Source organism: Artemia sp. Qi Xiang Cuo, chromosome 15, assembly GCF_049724085.1.
Source record: "Artemia sp. Qi Xiang Cuo chromosome 15, ASM4972408v1, whole genome shotgun sequence".
Classification (NCBI taxonomy): domain Eukaryota; kingdom Metazoa; phylum Arthropoda; class Branchiopoda; order Anostraca; family Artemiidae; genus Artemia; species Artemia sp. Qi Xiang Cuo.
The window spans coordinates 65,177,204-65,192,927 of NC_142808.1; the positions used below are offsets into that span (position 1 = coordinate 65,177,204).

Here is a 15,724-nt window from a genome sequence, read left to right on the forward strand (position 1 = left end):
GCACCGTTTACTGTTTTGATTAGACTGACCAATGCCGAGCGCATGCAGTCTTCACCGTCACCCAACATCTCCACTACACCCAGCAATTGCAAGGTATTATTGGCATCTCGTTGCGCTTGAGCGAAAGAAAGTCCTATGGATTCATGTATTTTAACATGATTTGTATTTGACGAATCGTACACGTCTGTGAGTTTCGCTTCGCAGTCTAAAGCGTTCTTATTGCTCTGCAGGAGCGTGTTTTGGAAATTTTTAAAACGTAAGATCGCTCTATCTCCGCTTACTGTCTCCACAGCCTGGTATCCATGACGTTTAAAGTGTTTCATGTGATGCTTTAACTTTAAATAAGTCCAAAATCTTGACAGGCATGTTGGACAGTAATAACGTGCTCTCTGTTTCTTACCCTCCCCCAAAACCCTACTAATATCAGTAATTGGATTAAAATGTACAATTGAATTAGGGTATGTGGGTGGCGTGTATAGAAGCCACACCCAATGCTCCAGTGATTCAATTGAAGGAGCCGTCACTGGAAATAATGCCCCCTTCTCGGAACGGTGACCCTCCTCAAATTCTGTTTCATACTATATCACCGTGACAACAATCTTTTAAGGTGCATTTGCCAGCTCGAAAATATCTATTCCTTTTAGTGTCACGGGAAATTGATCATTTAAACAATTAAAATCTACTATGGGGAACTTTGAACCCTCCTTACCATTAACTGCCATTTAATCCAAATTTTTCTTAGATGCATCTTTGCGCGGAGGTCTATATGCGGCAATTAAAAATGCATACTTAAAACACTGTAGCCTCGTATTGAAACAGATTTGTTGTATCCGCCTACATCCCTCTAAATCTGAATGATATTTTAAAACTATAGCCCCCGGCCCACTCCCCCCTCTTAAAATAAAATTCTTTTTAAATTTACAAATATTAACATTTAAACTTTCAATAAATAAAACCACCGACCCACTACCCCCCGTGTTATAATTTTCCCACTTAATTTGAATGAGATTAAACCAAATTAGAAAAAACACCCCAAAAATTTATAAATTCGGGCAAATTTACCACATCTCTGTGTGCACATCTTTAGAATACAGCTCGCACACGTTTTCATTAAAAAAATATATTTTTAGTGCTATTGATGCTTTTAAACTAATCCCCAGCCCCCACACCCCCCACTGTTGTTCAATACTGGCTCGAATCTTATTAGTATATAAATTTGTAATGGCCTGGGGATCTGTTATTATATCCCCTGACATTAGAGAGTTAAAGGGGTCACCAAATTTGGCGCTGTAGATCTTTGTGTGGTCAAGGCAGAGTTGGAAAGAAAAAAATCTGGAAGAGGGGATACTTGTGTTGTTGTTGTTGTTATATCGTCACTACTACTACTACTACTAGATGTAACATTAAGCGGAATGGTGGGGGGTGACATAGAATTGTCAATAGCACCACCCCCAGTCTGTTCAATTACATTGGATGGAGGTGGCATGAAATCCTCTAAGCCTGTTAGTATGTATTACAGGGTGTTTGGGGATAGCTGATCAAGCCAGCCTGTATTGTCCTGTGACGGAATTTCTTTATGAGGACCCGGTTCAGATGCACTACTACTACTAACACCACCTAAATGCTCTCGCATAAATCTTTCTGTCCATTCCGGGTCCTCCACCATGTCAATGTCACAAGTTAAATCGTCTAGGCTCGCCATGTCCCCAAAACAATCATTTAGAAAACTCCTATGCCATTCCATATTGTCTAGAACTAGCGTAGGTTCATCTCTAAAGTCCATTGATGGTGCTAGAATTGGTTCAGGTCTACTAAAAGTTGATGTTTCATGACCCAATGAAGATGGCGCTTCTAATTCATTAATCTATGGAAAAAAGGGTTTATTTTCTATGTGAAATAACCGTTATTTTATAAAGTTAAAAAACCATGTTCATTTTTCCACCCCACCCTCAAAACTCAATTTCCCCCCTCCTTGCATTATTTAAACTAAATACTTGCCTCAACCCTCTCCCCAGAAAGTTCAGAAAGACACAATACCCTATTTATCCTGAAGCATTTCTAGTCAGATGTTTACCAGGATATTATATAAGTACCATTTTTCACCTCATCCTCAAAACTCAATTTCCCCCTCCTAGCATTATTTAAGTAAATACTTGTCTCCACCCCCTCCCCCAGAAAGTTCAGAAAGAATCGAAATAGTACTTTATTTGACAATCAATAAAAATTAAATTATATTAAGCTATCTCTGAGGGGAGCAGAGAAATTTAAAACAATGGTTGGGGGCGAGGGATTACTATTTTAATATCTCTGACATACATTCTTAGAGTGTTGAAAAAAAGGCGAAAAGAAAAGACAAAAAAAAGTTGGAAAGAAATAGGTAGATATTTCTATAATTAGGTAGAAGGTAGAGTTAAAATACCAACATTTCCAAATTTAGACTGCACTTGTATGCCTGAAGCCCCTGGCAAAACATGAAGGAGGGTGGCCTCACGATCTTGAGTAGACGGGGCCGATGCATTATGAGAAGCTATCCACTCCCTCTTGAATTTTCTGCCAGGATGCATAGAGGTTTTTGCAGAGCTGACACTGACGTGAGAGGCTCCTGGCATTAAAAGTTGTGTGGTCATTGGCTGGTCCAGAGCATTTGTAATGGAACCTGCATATCTGATGATGGAAGGCCTTGCAGCTTGCACCGATGTGGTATCGTTCCATCTTGCTCTTTTTTCAGGGGGAGAGTATGTAGGAATCCTCATCCTTAAAAAAAAAAGAAGAAAAATTTAGATTGAAATAATGACCTCTCTTTTACAGATAAATTGCCCTCTAAAGTTGATTCTGATGTTTGTAACGCTATATCTATTAGTGGCTTAGAAATATTAAAAAAAAAGTTTCTAAAGTAGAATCTTTGAAAATTTTGTGTTTGGGGGGACGGGGGATTTCAAAATCCTCTTTCCATAATATAAATTATCCCCTAAAGTCAATTCTATTATTTGTAACGCTATATCTATTAGCACTTTAAAAATATTTAAAAAAGGTTCTAAATTAAAATTTTGGAAAATTTTTAGTTTGGGGGGAAGGAGGGTTTCAAAAACATCTCCCCATAATATAAATTATCCCCTAAAGTCGATTCTGATATTTGTAACGCTATATCTATTAGCACTATATAAATATTTAACACGTTTAAAAAGTAAACTTTTGTAAAAATTTAGTTTGGGGGGAAGGGGGGTTTCAAAAACATCTTCCCATAATATAAATTATCCCCTAAAGTCGATTCTGATATTTGTAACGCTATATCTATTAGAACTTTAGAAATATAAAAAAGGTTCTAAAGTGAAATTTTGGATAATTTTGAGTTTGGGGGGAAGGGGGTGTCAAAAACATCTTCCCATAATATAAATTATCCCCTAAATTCGATTCTTATATTTGTAACGCTATATCTATTAGCACTTTAGATATATTTATAAAAGGTTCTAGAGTAAAATTTTGGAAAATTTGAGTTTGGGGGGTCGGGGGGTTTCAAAAACATCTTCCCATAATATAAATTACCCCCCTAAAGTCGATTCTGATATTTGTAACGCTATATCTATTAGCACTTTAGAAATATTCAAAAAATGTTATAAAGTAAAATTTTTGAAAATTTGAGTTTGGGGGGACGGGGGATTTCAAAAACATCTGCCCATAATATAAATTACCCCCTAAGGTCGATTCTGATATTTGTAACGCTATATATATTAGAACTTTATAAATATTTAAAAAATGTTCTAAAGTAAAATTTTGGAAAATTTTTGTTTGGGGGGAAGGGGGGTTTCAAAAACATCTTCCCATAATATAAATTACCCCCCTAAAGTCGATTCTGATATTTGTAACGCTATATCTATTATCAATTTAGAAATATTTAAAAAAGCTTCTAAAGTAAAATTTTGGAAAATTTTGAGTTTGGGGGGAAGGGGGATTTCAAAAACATCTTCCCATAATATAAATTATCCTCTAAAGTCGATTCTGATATTTGTAGCGCTCTATGTCCTTTTTAAACAAAACTTAAATTTCTTCTCAAGAAAATATTTTGAATACGATTTGGCTGTATATAAATTCCAAGTTTAGTGTACTATTCTTTTAATTAACGATTTTAATAACAACTTTATCTCTATTTTCAAAGTGTCTTGAATTAGACAAACGCATGTTTTATTAATCTATGTGATAACACGAACGTGCGAAGTCTGGTTCCAAAACCGACCCTTTTTGTAACACAGATGGTTCTATTTAAGCAGATAAAGAAAGCGCATTTTAATAGAATGAATGGGAAAACTGACATTTTTTGAAGGAAAGGAACTATTTCTAATGAATTAAACTCGTAAACCGAGGAGGGGAGGGGGGATTAGGTTTACGTAATAGAAAAAAGGGCGTATTTTACATTTTCTAGCAACTATAATCTTCATATTGTAGAGTTTCTATTGTTGGGGGGAGGACTATGCCCCCCTGAAGTTTGAATTTACTGGAGAGATGGTAAAATTATTTTATTCGGAAATAAATTAAGAAATTTACTAAGCTGTACTCACATTATAAATTGAAGTAGGCATAGCTTAAACATCAATAATATTTAGTGTATTATCCATGGTATGTTAAACCATTATATAAATTTAATCGTAATGAATGGCCATTACATACAAAATCTCAAGGACGAATGTAAATCACTCTTTTTTATTTTAACCCAATAACCAATCAACTTACCGTATATTGAGCAACCTCCGCTGTCTCTGATTGGTCCTAAAAATCGGATGTTGCCTCAAAAACAACTCTGGTTGTGGTATATAATCTCGACTATACTCTCAAAACGTGTTCGGCCACTTTATTGGTTTGCCAGCCTTTTTTAAAATGTCCACGTGAAGCTACGCTGCATATTCTTGTGAAATTCTTTGTGCAGTTGATATCAATAGCAGAAAAAAACAGTCTGATTCTCTTATACAACCTTGACTATAGTTTCAAAACGTGTTTGGCCACTTTATAGGTTTGCCAGCCTTTTTTAAAATGTCCACGTGATACTGTAGTCTCTCGTTTCTTGTATCGTTTCTTGTACCGTTTCTTGTACCCTTTCCATCAATAGGTAGGTTACTACTTACTTGGGCAATATTAGAGGAAGAAATTATTCTTATTAGATCGCGGTATAAAGGAAATTCAGTGTAATTAATAGGTGATTTAAACACTAACACTGCTGAACAATCAGAACTAAATATGAATTTTGTTTCAGATGATGAGGACGACCCTGTAGCGGGGATTATTCCTTCAATGTATTTTATACCACGAATGAGCCAAGATCGAAAAAGGAGAGTTAACTCATGGGGGAGGAAACTGCTTGCACTGTGTGGAGGTTCTGGTTTGGCAATTGGTAATGGTAGATTTGGTGAGGATGGTAGCTTAGGTGAGTACACTTGTGTTTCTGGACCTTGCTTTAGTTTGATTGATTATATATTGGTTGACACTGGGCTCGAAATTGAATCCCTAAATGTGAAAGTGATACATCGAACAGGATCACTTTCCAGTTAAAGTAGAGTATATTATCTCTAGAAGGGAATATTGTTCGGTTGAGAGGAGTAATGAGGAGAGGTATGTGAATAAAGAAACGAGGAAGAGAAAGGAGCTAGCAATTTTACCTTCTAGAATAAATTGCAATTGTTCACATGAACAATGGGTACTGGTCCATGAGAATTTAATTAATAACCCCATAGCGAAAGAAGTAGACCATCTGAAGTATGAAGCCGAGGTACCGAATGCCGACCCGGAAACAATAGCGAATAGGTTTTCACAAATTTTAAGCGAATAACTGGCATCAGTAAAATCAGCCGAGAAAAAGAATGAAAGTTTTTATGACGAAAAATGTAAATTCAGTAGTGTTAACTTGGATAAAATGTTACACAATGTAAAGAATGCACCGGATGATGAATCTAAAATCAAGACACTAACAAGTTACCGTTTAGTACGTAAAGAGCACAAAAAATTAATAAAAAGGAAAAGGAAAATTATAAAAGGAAAGGAAAAGCCACTGTTTTAAAGTTCTTCAGAGAAAATAACAGTAGGGAGTTCTGGAAAATCTTAAAAAGAGATAGGCTAAAAGACCGACAGTCAGAGGTGCCCGCTCCCGAAACTTGGCCCGATTACTTCAAACTACTACAAGAAGATACCCAGGATAGCAACATACACCTACACGAGACATTAGGTCTAGATAAATGTGAAGAAACTTCATTCCCTCTGAACCAGGAAGATTACGTGTTATGCGACCCAATAACCCCGGAAGAAATTGAAGATTCACTTAACAAAATACAAGGGGATTCGGCTCCCGGGCCCAATGGAAGTCCTATGAAGATCTTCAAAGCATTTAGGACTGTTCTTTTACCGTTTTTGGCCTCATTATTTAACCTAGTAATTTCAAAGAGGAAGTGGCCAATGACCTGGAAACCCTCGGTTATTCTCCCACTTTATAAGAAAGGTAATCCCACTACACATAATAACTATATACCAATAAGCCTCCTAAACAGTGCTGGAAAAGTTCTAGAAAAAATTATAGATAAAAGGCTGGGAATGTGGATAGAAGAGAAAAAAATCTTGCAAGAAGAACAAGGTGGGTTCAGACCAGGTTATTCTACAGCTGATAGAGTTTTTGTTATTAGTGCTCTTCTAGAAAAGCACTGCAAAGGTAAAGGAAAATTATATGTGGCCCTAATTGATTTGAAATCAGCATTTGATAATGTATATCGTGTTTTATTGTTGAATGTTTTCTTAAATCTAGGCCTACCAACCCCTTTTTTACAAATTCTATCATCCATGTATTCATTGAATACAAGTTTTGTGAAAGTTGTTAGGAAGGGAATATCTCTGCCATTTTTCTCGAAAAAGGGCGTGCGCCAAGGAAGCACTCTTTCACCAAAATTATTTGCTATGTTTATTAATGATATTGTTCCTTATTTCCGACAAAGATGGGCACCTACTCTCCGACTGGGAAATCTGAATATGTCAATGCTACTATTTGCAGACGACATTATATTACTGGCAAAGACAAATAATGATTTACAAACTCTCTTGAGTCTCCTTGTAAAATATTTGCAAGAGAAGAAACTAGAGGTGAATGTCACGAAATCCCAAGTCATGATTTTTAGCAAAAAACCCTTGGAATCAGCACCACAATTTTTATTGAATGGAAAAATGCTGGAAGTGGTGGAAAAGGCCAAATACTTAGGTTTCATGCTTTGTCAAAATGTAAAATGGACCAGTCATATTACAACAATGGCACAGAAAGGAAGAAATGCATTATTTGGTATATACAGAAGCACACTAACAGCAGAAATAAATGAACTAAGCCTCCACAAACATATATTTAATACTAAAATTATGCCTATCCTACATTAGGGATCAGAAATATGGGGGTATCAGCCGGCAAAGCAACTAGAAACCGTTCAACTTGAATATTATAAACGAGTTTTTGGCCTACACAATACAACACATACGTTAGTTTTAAAAGGTGATCTTGGTATATTTAACCTGAAATTGAAAAGATATACCCAAATCATCAAATTTTGATTAAGACTTCTAGAACTTCCCCAGACTAGACTTGCCCGAGCAGCATATGAAGATCTTCTCCTTCAGTGTAATAAAACATCATGGGCAGCACAAATCAAAAGGATATTAGATGAGAATGGATTTTCAAGTTCGTGGAAGAAGGGAAAAGGGCCAAAAGATCATGAAAAGTTCTTCAAGGAATTTAGTGCAAGACTTGAAGACCAAGAAGTGCAATTATGGCAAGCAGCTGTGGACAAATCTCCGAGTCTTACTTTGTATAGAGAAGTAAAAGAGAGTTTTGGTCAGGAGTTTTATTTCAAGCTGGGATTGCCCATTAATTATCTGAGGATTTGGATTCAGATTCGAGCAAATTGTCTTCCAATTTATGCTAAGGTTGTAAGGAAAATCAGGGAAGGTCTAGAGGCCGGGTGTAGTTGCTTGAGATGTGGGGAAAATGATTATGGGTTGGGCCATTTCCTCCTCCAGTGTAAGCAACTCTCTCATTTAAGGGGATTAATTATCCAGGAGGGGGAAGATAGGCTGCTTTGTGAGTTAATGAGGTCTAGGACTCCCCGTTATATTGTGGCAGTAGGAAATTTTGTATTGATGGGAGGATGTCAAATGAAGTGTAATTTTTCTTTAGTGTTTGTCTTTTTGTATATGGCTTTAATTGGCTTTTAAATACAGATTATTATTATCATACGGAATCGTACTGGATCTCCTATACGGAATAATTTCTGCTAGTTTTAAGCTTTAATGTTGCTACTAAAGTTTTGTTTTATTTTGTTCTGCACTTCGATGCTGCAAAATTATGCTGAGAAATATCCCCCTCTGTAACATTTTATGACTTTTTTTCAGAAAATAGCCCCCCCCCCCGCCTCTAAGATGAAAACTCATTCCTAAAAAAATTACTCTGAAGAATCTCCCCCTTTAAAATCCTCCCCACGTGTAAAACTAGGAACCTAAAGGCAAATAAATTCAACAAATTACATACACGAATTCCAGAGAATCCCTTACTCTGTAGAATATTCCCACACAAACACTAATATTGTGGAAAATCTCTTCCAGAAAATTTTCCAAAAGTAAAACCCCTCTGAAAAATTTTCTACATCATTGTATTATGATGTATATCAATTCAGTTAAGTAAAACATTAAAATATTTACACAAAGCATTTTTAGATAATATAAAAGGAGGTATGACCTTGCAGTCCCATCATTCAGACTGGGTTTACAGGAAGAAGATGAAGGATTAACTTCCACACCTTTTACCCGCACACAATCTGTTCCATGTTTGTTTGAGGTTGAAAAGCCTTCAGTTTAATATCCCTAGCTGTTCATCAGATATGCCCCATTAGAGGCTCATGTGTTATATTCAGGGCCGTATTCAAGATTTTTTTTTTCGGGGGGGAGGGGGAGGGAGTTACAAAATGATTTGTTTCGTGGGGAGGGGCTTACAAAAAAAAAACTTTAAAAACGCATCAAGAATTTGTTTATATTCATTTTTGTTATGTTTTTACGAGTCGGACAAACATGTTGGGGGGGATAGTAAAACTCCCTACTCCCCTGGATACGGCCTTGGATATGGCGGATACAGCGTAGTCTGTTGGAGACTGGGACAAGTGTCGCAAGCTAACCAATGTTTGCTTACAGTATAAGGTTGATTATTGGGAAAAGGGGGCATGTTTGATCCTAAGTCTTCAAAAAGGTTAAGAATATTAAGATAAAACTTTTAAAAATCGTTGAGAAAGATGTCAAATAAAATTAAAATACCCTATATGTAGTTGGGTTGTCAAAAGGACACAACAGAAATAACTAAAAAATCACTATGGGTATTAACTTGAAAATTAGAAGCATTTTGAGAAGGATTCTGAAATAAATGAATTGCAACCATTCCGCCCCTCTTGTCCTTTTTAGATTCCCCCTTGATACTCATAAGAATCTTAAAAAATATTTTATTCAAAATTGTCAAAAGGTCTACTTGCTACGCCTCTGGGGATTTCACGCCACCACAGCCCCCGGTGCAATGAACATAACTTATGCAATTTGTCCATTTTTAGAATGCGGGATTTGTTATTGGTAAAATGAACACTATTTGATCTTGGGTGTGTAATATGGCACTTCAATGTAGGACTTTACTTTTCTTTGAAAAACCTCTGAAACTTTTGAAAATTTCTTACCGTTCTCCTAGATAACGCCAGGAAATCGGGCTCCACCTCCACAGAGAAATCCCACGTCTCCACAGATACATTCTCTTGAGAATTCAATTATGGTGAAAATTTATCCCAACCGATTTCTCTTAAGATCTCCACGCCCAAAATTGAGTCAGCAAAGAGAAAGCAAGACTGAAAAAGAATTGTGTATTCGAATTCTGGCAATTTCCCCCAATGTAAAATTTCCCCTGAAAAATTAACCCCCTGGAAACTTTCTTCCCCAATAAATTCTCCCCGTAGAATATCCCCCAGCATAAAATTTGATCCCCTTCCCCACAACAAAAATGTATGCATGCTACCCAATAACAAATACGATACGTAGACAATGGGCAAATTTTATAACTAAAAGACCTTTCCCAGCAGCTTTTGGGGGTCATGATATCTCCAATGGCATAGTTATTTGGCTTTTTAACTATGCTGAACAAAATTGGTATCTGAAAATTTTGATAAGACGATTTTGGGAAAAAAGGGCGTGGAAGAGGGCCTAGTTGCCCTTCAATCTTTTTGGTCACTTAAAGAGCGCTAGAACTTTTGATTTCTGCTAGAATTAGTCCTTTCAGTATTTTAAGACTGTTAGGTCGGTACGATCACCCCTGGGTAAAAAAAAACAACAGAACAACAAATAACCCCGGATCCCGGATCTTTCTTATGGCAAAAAGTACAAATTTCCAGGTTGTTGTAGATAAAAGCTTGAAAACTTTACAATGGGTTCTCTAATACGCTGAACCTGATGGTGTTATTTTAATTGAGATTCTGTGACTTTTATGGGGTGTTCCCATTTTTTTAAAATCATCTTTCTCAGTCTTGTAGCATTTGATGGGTAAGACTAAACTTAATAAAACTTATATATTTGAAACCAACACTATTGGCCAATTCTTTTGATATATTAAATGAATAAAACAGTTTTTTTTGTTACTGAAAGTAAGGAGCGACATTAAAACTTAAAACAAACAGAAATTATTCCGTATAATAAAGGGGATGTCCCCTCTTCAGCGCCTCGCTCCTTACGCTAAAGACTTTACCTTTCATATACGCAATAATTTCTGTTCGTTTTAAGTTTTACTGTCACTCCTCACTTTCAGTTAAAAAAAAACTTTTTTTTTGTTTAATTTCTGAACGTTTTTAAATTAATGCAGGTTTTGATTTTGGCTCAACCTACATGACTAAATTAAAACAAATTTGCATATTAATGTTAATTTTTTTTGGCTAAATGGCTTTTTATAATGTTGTTTAATTTTATTTACGAACGTTTTTATTAGTAATAAGTACACGTAACTTACGAATTCACGAACTTATACGCAAAAAACTTCTATATTCGTATATTTCTATTACGTATATAAGGGGAGTTTGCCCCCCTAGTCAATTCCTAGTTCTTTACGCTAAACTTCAAATTTTGTTCCGATTTCTTAAAAATGACCCCTTAATTACAACGGCCGCTAATTAGAATAAATAGCTCTTATGAAATTACTAAAAAAAACTTTAGCGTAAAGAGTGACGTATTGACTATGGAGCGAACCCAATCATATACGTAATAATTTCTGGTTGTTTTGATGTTGCTCTTTACTTTCAGTTGAAAAACTTGTTTTTTTTTATTTAATTTCTGATAGTTTTTTAAATAATGCTGGGAAATCCGGCCTCCCCTTCATAGCAATGCTCCTTCCCCCATGAAAACTTCCCCCATGAAAAGATCCTCCCATGTAACCCCTGACCCATCCCCCCCACTGCCAGAAAAAATCACCCCAGAAATGTTTACAATACGTAAACATTGGGCAAAGTTCATAAATTGCAGCCCGTCCCCCGGGGACTGTGGGGATTAAGTCATCCTCAAAGACAAAGTTATTATTTATTTTACCATGTCGAACAAAAGTAGTAGTGTGATATCTATATATATTAACCCTACAAGAAAACCTACGCCTGAGGCAGTGAAGTTTGACGTTCACTTTGCAAAAAGCGACCAAACCTTTTATATTATATACCTATAAAGTGATCAAACAAGTTTTGGAAGTATAATTGTGACTGTATAACGTAAGCAGACTGGTTTTTGAGACACTTTCATCATAACATGTTTTATTTTTTATTTATTTTTTTGTTTTTTTTTAACCAGAAACTAGAAATTATCAAATTGCTTAATCAAAAAATGGTCGCATTCTAGAAATACCGTTTTACAGTTGGTTATAATAATCCGGTTTTTTTTTTTTTTTTTTTTTTTTTTTTTTTTTTTTTTTTGCTATATATATTTAACGAAGTGCTCATTATGTGTCAGTTGATTTGTATAAGTTATAATAAGCCTATAAGAATCAATCCACTCATTTTAATGGACAATAAAAGAATTATATTGGTAAGTAAATATACATTAATCGTCGACTAATATAAGAAATAACTTTTATTTCCTATCTATCATTATGAATTTCACACAGAATTATCTATCATTTTGAGTTTCACACAGAAGGGGGAGCTTTCTGTAATTATGTAAACTCTCGAAGCTACGATAAATTTCACATGTCCATAACAGCTGTTTAAATATTTTTGATTAGAAGGTTTTTTTCTCGTGAGATTACATTTCACTGCGTTGTTAATTAAGCAAACTTAATGAAAGGATGATTGTCCAACTCAGCCAATAATCAAGGGTAATTATTGTAGAGAAAAAAAAGAGGAGTTGGGGGAAGGGGTGCCCACCACTAATATTCTGAATAAATTTCAAATGTTGCTAATAGTTGAAATTGTATTTTTTTTTCATACATCGTATTTAAAAAAAAGTGTTGTATGACATTCCGTGGCTCATTGTTGTGACCTTGTTAGGGCAGGGTGTGTGACTGATGCGTCAAAAAACTGCACTTTCATGGCTATATGCCTTCATAGATTAACCGAACTTAATAATTGGGGTTAAAAATAATGCTAAGAGGGGGAATTTAGTTTTGAAGGATGTGTAAAAATGGTACTTATTTAATATCCAGTAAATATATGACTTGAAATGCTTCAAATCGTATATTTTTCGCTAGCTTCAAATCAGATGGCCAGGTATAAAGCTATCTGGGTAAAATAGCGTTCCCAACAATTTCTATTTTTAACTCAACAGATAGCAATTATCTTCTGTGTCATATATAATTGAGACGATCATTGTATTTACGCGTGTATATTTACTAAAGGGGGTAATTATTGAAGAAAAAAAGGAGTTCGGGGAAGGGGTGCCCACCATTAATATTCTGAATAAATTTCAAATGTAGCTAATAGTTGAAATTGTATTTTTTTTCATACATCGTATTTAAATACCTAGTGAATAACTAAAAAATTTGTTTTTATTTCCAGGACTCAGATATTCCGGCGTCAAGTCAAAATGAGCAAAGCTCAATCAAGAGACTGGCAGCACTGACATGAATTTGAGGAGAGAAAGCGTGATTCACTATGCCCCACGAACAGTTTGTAGCGAGCTAGCTGTAACTTCTATGGTAAGCACCATTTATCAGACAGCTTAGGGGGCTCAGTTGCACAGGGGGTTCAGTTGTACGGGGGTTCGGTTATACGGGGAGTTCACTAGCACGGAGGTTCACTTGCATGATGGTTCAGTTCCCCGGGGTTTAGTTAAATGGGCGGGAGGTGCATGGGGGTTGAGTTGCATGAGGGTTCAGTTAAAGAGGGCTCAGTTGCATGAGGGTTCAGATGCAAGGGGGTTCGGTTGCAGGGGAGTTCAGTTGCGCGGAGGTTCACTTACACGATGGTTCAGTTACACGGGGTTTAGTTAAATGGGTTGGAGTTGCATGGGGGTTGAGTTGCATGAGGCTTCAGTTAAAGATGGCTCAGTTGCACGAAGGTTCAGAAGCACGAGGGTTCAGTTGCTTGGGGTTCAGTTACACCGGGATTCAGTTACAATGGAGCCCGCACAAAAACGATGGGGCACACACAATACTCAAATAAGGCCAGTGGCCTATGAGAAATCATAAAATACTCAAGACAATGAACAAGTCCCAATGGGGCAAGTATTTTTTTAATATAATGCTAGGAAGGGGGAAACTAAGTTTTGAGGGGGGTGTAAAATGGTTCTTATTTAATACCCTGGTAAACATCTGACTTAAAATGCTTCAGGAGAAATAAGGCTATTGCTGCTTTCTGAACTAGTCGCAGTTCCTTGACAAATATTTTTTTATTTTACTTTATTACTATTAGTCATTGCATTGTGTATGCCACACCAAACTAGTGAATATTTATCAGGGCTTTTTAGATGTTCAATTTTTTTTTCATTTTCATTAATAACATAAAAAAAATTATTAAATTTAGAATTTTATAAGCTCTATTTTGACTACTTTATATGATGGGAGGGGGGGGGGGCGAGTAGTTATTTAAAATAATGCACGGAGGGGGACATTAAGTTTTTAGGGAGGTGTAAAAATGCTACTTATTTAATCCCCCGGAAAAAATCTTACTTGAAATGCTTCAGGAGAAATAGACTTTTTCTTAGTTGTGAACTTTATGGGGCGGGGGGGGGGGCAATTATTTTGTGAATATAATGCTAGGAAGGGGGAAATTAAGTTTTGAGGGGGGAGTAAAAATGGTACTTATTTAATACCCCGGTAAACATCTGACTTAAAATGCTTCAGGAGAAATAAGGCTATTGCTTCTTTCTGAACTAATCGCAGTTCCTTGACAAATATTTTTCTATTTTACTTTATTACTATTAGTTAAAACATTACAGTGTGTATGCCACACCAAACTAGTGAACATTTATCGGGGCTTTTTAGATGTTCAATTTTTTTTCAGTGTAATTAATAACATAAAAAAATTATTAAATTTAGATTTGGCTAATATATATTTTGACTACTTTATATGAAGTGCGGGGGTGGGGGCAAGTATTTAGTTAAAATACTGCTAGGAGGGGGAATTAAGTTTTGAGGTTGGGGTGAAAAATGAACATAGTTTTTTAATTTGATAAAATAATGGTTATTTCACATAGAAAATAAACCCTTTTTCTATAGATTAATGAATTAACAGCGCCATCACCATCAGGTCATGAAGGATCCATTTTTAGTGGATCTGAACCAATCGTCGCACCACCAATGGAGCTTAGGGATGAGCTTACACTAGTTCTTGATAATATGGAGTGGCATAGAGGTTTTTTAACTGATTGTTTTGGGGACATGGCCAGCCTAGATGATCTAACCTGTGTTATTGACATGGTGGAGGACCCGGAATGGAAAAATAGATTTATGAGAGAGCATTTAGGTGATGTTAGTAGTACTAGTGCATCTAAACTCGGTCCTCATAAAGAAATTCCGTCACAGGACAATACAAGCTGCTTGATCAGATACCCTCAAACAACCTGTAAGACATACTAACTAGCTTAGGGGATTTCATGCCACGTCCATCCATTGCAATTGAACAGACTGGGGGTGGTGCTATTGGCAATTCTATGCCACCCCCACCATTTTGGTTAATGATACCGCTAGTACTAGTACTAATAATGTTATAACATCCTCACAAGTATCCCCACTTCCAGATTTTTTTCTTTCAAACTCTGCCTTGCATCGTACAAAGGTCTACAGCGCCAAATTTAGTGATCCATTTAACTCTCTCGTGTCAGGAGATATAATAACAGATCCCCTGGAATTTACCCATTTATATGTTAAAAAGATTCGAGCCATTCTTGAACAACAGATGGGGGTGGGGGGTTGGGGGTCAGTTTAAAAGCATCAATAGCACTAAAAATATTTTTTTTTAATGAAAATGCGAGCAAGCTGTATTCGAAATACTTGCACTACAGAGATATTGGCAATTCGCCCGCATTTGTCAAATTATGAGGAGGTTTTTCTAGATTGGGTTAATAGTATTCAAACTAAAGTGGCGAGTTATAACGAGGGGGGTAGTGGGCTGGTGGTTTTATTTATTGAAAGTTTAAATGTTAATATTTGTAGATTTAAAAAGGATTTTATTTTAAGAGTTGGGGTTGGGTGCGGGAGGGCAATTGAGTTAAAATATTA

General features: G+C 36.0%; 1 protein-coding gene across 1 annotated transcript in view; it reads left to right on the forward strand.

Annotated features, from left to right (window-relative positions):
* The first annotated feature begins 13,126 nt into the window (after positions 1-13,126).
* Positions 13,127-15,724, forward strand: part of LOC148943995 (protein CFDP2-like) — a 33,573-nt gene continuing 30,975 nt past the window's right edge. Inside the window, exons 1-2 of the mRNA XM_089101319.1 lie at positions 13,127-13,201; positions 14,723-14,850. Of these exons, the coding sequence (XP_088957445.1) occupies positions 13,127-13,201; positions 14,723-14,850 (203 nt within the window). The remainder of the gene's footprint in view (positions 13,202-14,722; positions 14,851-15,724) is intronic.